We start from the raw sequence: 2,886 nt of genomic DNA on the forward strand, positions 1-2,886 counted from the left end.
AGTAGGGGGCACTAGGAGTGGGGCGGGGTTATTGTCTGGTAAGGCGAAGGGTGAATGAGCTGTAGCCAGTGACCCGGGAATGGGGTTCATAAGCGCAATCCTAAAACCGATGCATGCAGAGGATGACGCTCTAGAGATTGAGACCTGTGCATGCAGATTTCCCCGTGAATAATATACACCGTCACCAGGTGATCTGTAAATTGCGCCAGTCACAGCCAATACAATTTGAGATTCTTTCGGAGCTTTTCACTCATTTTAAGGAGCTGAATAGCCGCCAGAAGGCTGTTCAGGAGCCTTGCCAGGGGTTTAGCTGCAAGAAATGAGGCGGCTCCTGACACTCGAACGAGCCAACTCTACAAGGACCCTCCGAACGCTTTTTTCCCCCAAACTCATTCTGCCCGCCGTGTGAATTCGGGCGAATTCGGAGTCTCTTCAGATCCAGTCTGCTCATTTCCAGCAGTGGAGGAATGGCCAAAACGCACCAACTCGGTCTGCGGTCCCAGAAATGAGAGGCCTCCCTCCCCGCCGTCTCCTCTTCAATTTTCCTTCCTTTCCCCTTGTTTCTTCAACTTCGCCTCTGCTCTCCCTGGTCACCCCGCTCCCTTCCCCATTTCTTAAGCACTCGGGAGAAGGAAGGAAGGTCACAAGCCTCTATCCTGAAAGCGACTCTCGGAGAGTTTAAGGGAATGCCCAGTGGTCGCACATTCCCGCACCCCCGGGTTTGTAAGTTGTTTACCTTCATCTCAAAGATCCAGCAGCGGCGCGATCTAACAAGTGCGCAAGCGCACCCGATCTTCTTCAAGAAGGCTACCGCGTTCCCGTCACCCAGGAGACCGCGCGAGCAATAACCAATCAGCGAGCGCCAGCTGAAGGGCGGTGCCTCCAAACCTCTGAGGGAGTGCTTGGGAGGCGGGGACTCGAGTCACGTGATACCAGCGAAGCAAGGTCCTGAGTAGTTGAACGTCGTGAGGCCTTGCTGAGCCTTGGCTTTCTGGCTGGGCCGTGATTGGATGACATCGGAGGGTTCTGTGAGATGTGGAAGCCGCTGGCGTAAATTTAGGCCCTGACTACAAAGAAATCAGTGGTGGCGAGTAGGGACGCTGAGAACTTCAAGGAGCTGAGTGTTGTATAAGAAGAGGCGGGAGTTAGTTCGTGGGGCAGTACTCTTACGCAGTTCACGCAAAGAGCTCACACTGCAACTGTTCAAAGGATATTCAATTTGGAGGCTGATTTTGGCTGGGAATATGTTTGTGTCTTCAGATATTTAAATTTGGCTGCAAGACCCACACATTTAAACGGAGATGTCTTTAATAGGTGATTGGGTGATGGAGGAAAAGGTTAGAGAAGTAGAAATTCGGAAATTGTTTTTGTATTGATAATAATTAAAACAGAGTGAATGGGACTTCTTAGATTTAGGGAATGTTAAGAGGGAGAAACTTTTAATTTTAGGGGCTGAGAATTAAACTGACAGAAGACCAGTTAACAGGAGAAAAGCTTACGAATGTATATGTATTATGTTTAGCCGATATGGGAGAATTAGTTAAAAAGAGAAACGAAACATGAAATCTCACATCAGTGCGTTAATTAGGGTGCTATATTTCTCTCTAGTTTTTGTCCCTGTGTATACCAGTTTTACTTTGTGTTTATAATTATGATATATGTGTATTTGACACAGTTATTTAGGTCAAATAATAAAGCACATTTTTTAGGGTGGTTAGTACTATTAGGTAGCAAGTTAGGCATGTGCAACAAGGAGTGGCCTAGCCAAAAAAGACTGCTCAGTCGTGTCTGACTCTTTGGGACCCCATGGACTAGTCCACCAGGCTCCTCTGTCCATGGGATTCTCCAGGCAAGAATATTGAAGTGGGTTGCCATTTCCTTCTCCAAAAAAAAGATGCAAGCTGATCTCTAAAACGCCTTTCCAGACACACTCAGGAAAATTCACAGATGCTACAGGAAGTAACCACAGAGACTTTTCTAACTCCTGCACATGTGCCCTAGGTACACAGTGGGTACAACCTAACCACAGGGGCTTCCTCAAGTAACCTTAGGCAACTAGGAGCCAATTAAGGGTTCATAAATATTCTACACACACACACACATACATATCTGATTATAACAGACTGAATTATGGGAAGACATGCACAACAGAGCCTGCTGTTACATAACTTGCAGATACCAGTTGGCCTAGAGTGTATGCCTATTTGCATTCCTTTTCTTGATTGGTGGTGGGTACAAGCTCTACTTTGTATAGGGCACAACCAAAAGGAAGAGACAGGAAGTACAAAAAGGGGGAGGCCAAGAGGGATCATGACCATGGCCTACTCCCATGTCTTGGGAGTGTCTGTCGAATAAAAAGATCTGCCTGCTTGTACTGTAACTTGTCTGTTGTTTTAAACAAGGAAGAGAAACAAACTGACGTGATAGTACTGAGTAATAGAGCATACAATCCTAATAAAATAGGTTTTAATTTTCCCCTACTAAGTAAATAAATTTTTTCAGCTCCTTTCTACAACTTTTGAGGCTGAATCATTTAGATCATTGGTTCTATAACTTTACTGTGTATTTGAGAGGTTTAGCGGGTGTTTGGAGAAGGTAATGGCACCCCACTCCAGCACTCTTGCCTGGAAAATCCCATGGACAGAGGAGCCTGGTGGGCCACAGTCCATGGGGTCGCTAGGAGTCGGACACAACTGAGCGACTTCACTTTCACTTTTCACTTTCATGCATTGGAGACGGAAATGGCAACCCACTCCAGTGTTCTTGCCTGGAGAATCCCAGGGATGGGGGAGCCTAATGGGCTGCCATCTATGGGGTTGCACAGAGTCGGACACGACTGAAGTGACTTAGCAGCAGCAGCAGCAGCATCGGGTGTTTGAACCACCT

General features: G+C 46.8%; 1 protein-coding gene across 2 annotated transcripts in view; it reads right to left on the minus strand.

The window, feature by feature from the left end:
* Nucleotides 1-819, minus strand: part of WDR19 (WD repeat domain 19) — a 78,046-nt gene extending 77,227 nt beyond the window's left edge. Inside the window, exon 1 of one of the 2 annotated variants that reach the window (XM_010833576.1) lies at nt 737-819. In XM_010833576.1, the coding sequence (XP_010831878.1) occupies nt 737-742 (6 nt within the window). In that variant the 5' untranslated portion in view covers nt 743-819. The remainder of the gene's footprint in view (nt 1-736) is intronic. The other variant, XM_010833577.1, reaches the window with a different exon arrangement.
* Nucleotides 820-2,886: the final 2,067 nt, after the last annotated feature.

Source organism: Bison bison, unplaced genomic scaffold (assembly GCF_000754665.1).
Source record: "Bison bison bison isolate TAMUID 2011002044 unplaced genomic scaffold, Bison_UMD1.0 scf7180017863790, whole genome shotgun sequence".
In the NCBI taxonomy this organism is placed as follows: Eukaryota; Metazoa; Chordata; class Mammalia; order Artiodactyla; family Bovidae; genus Bison; species Bison bison.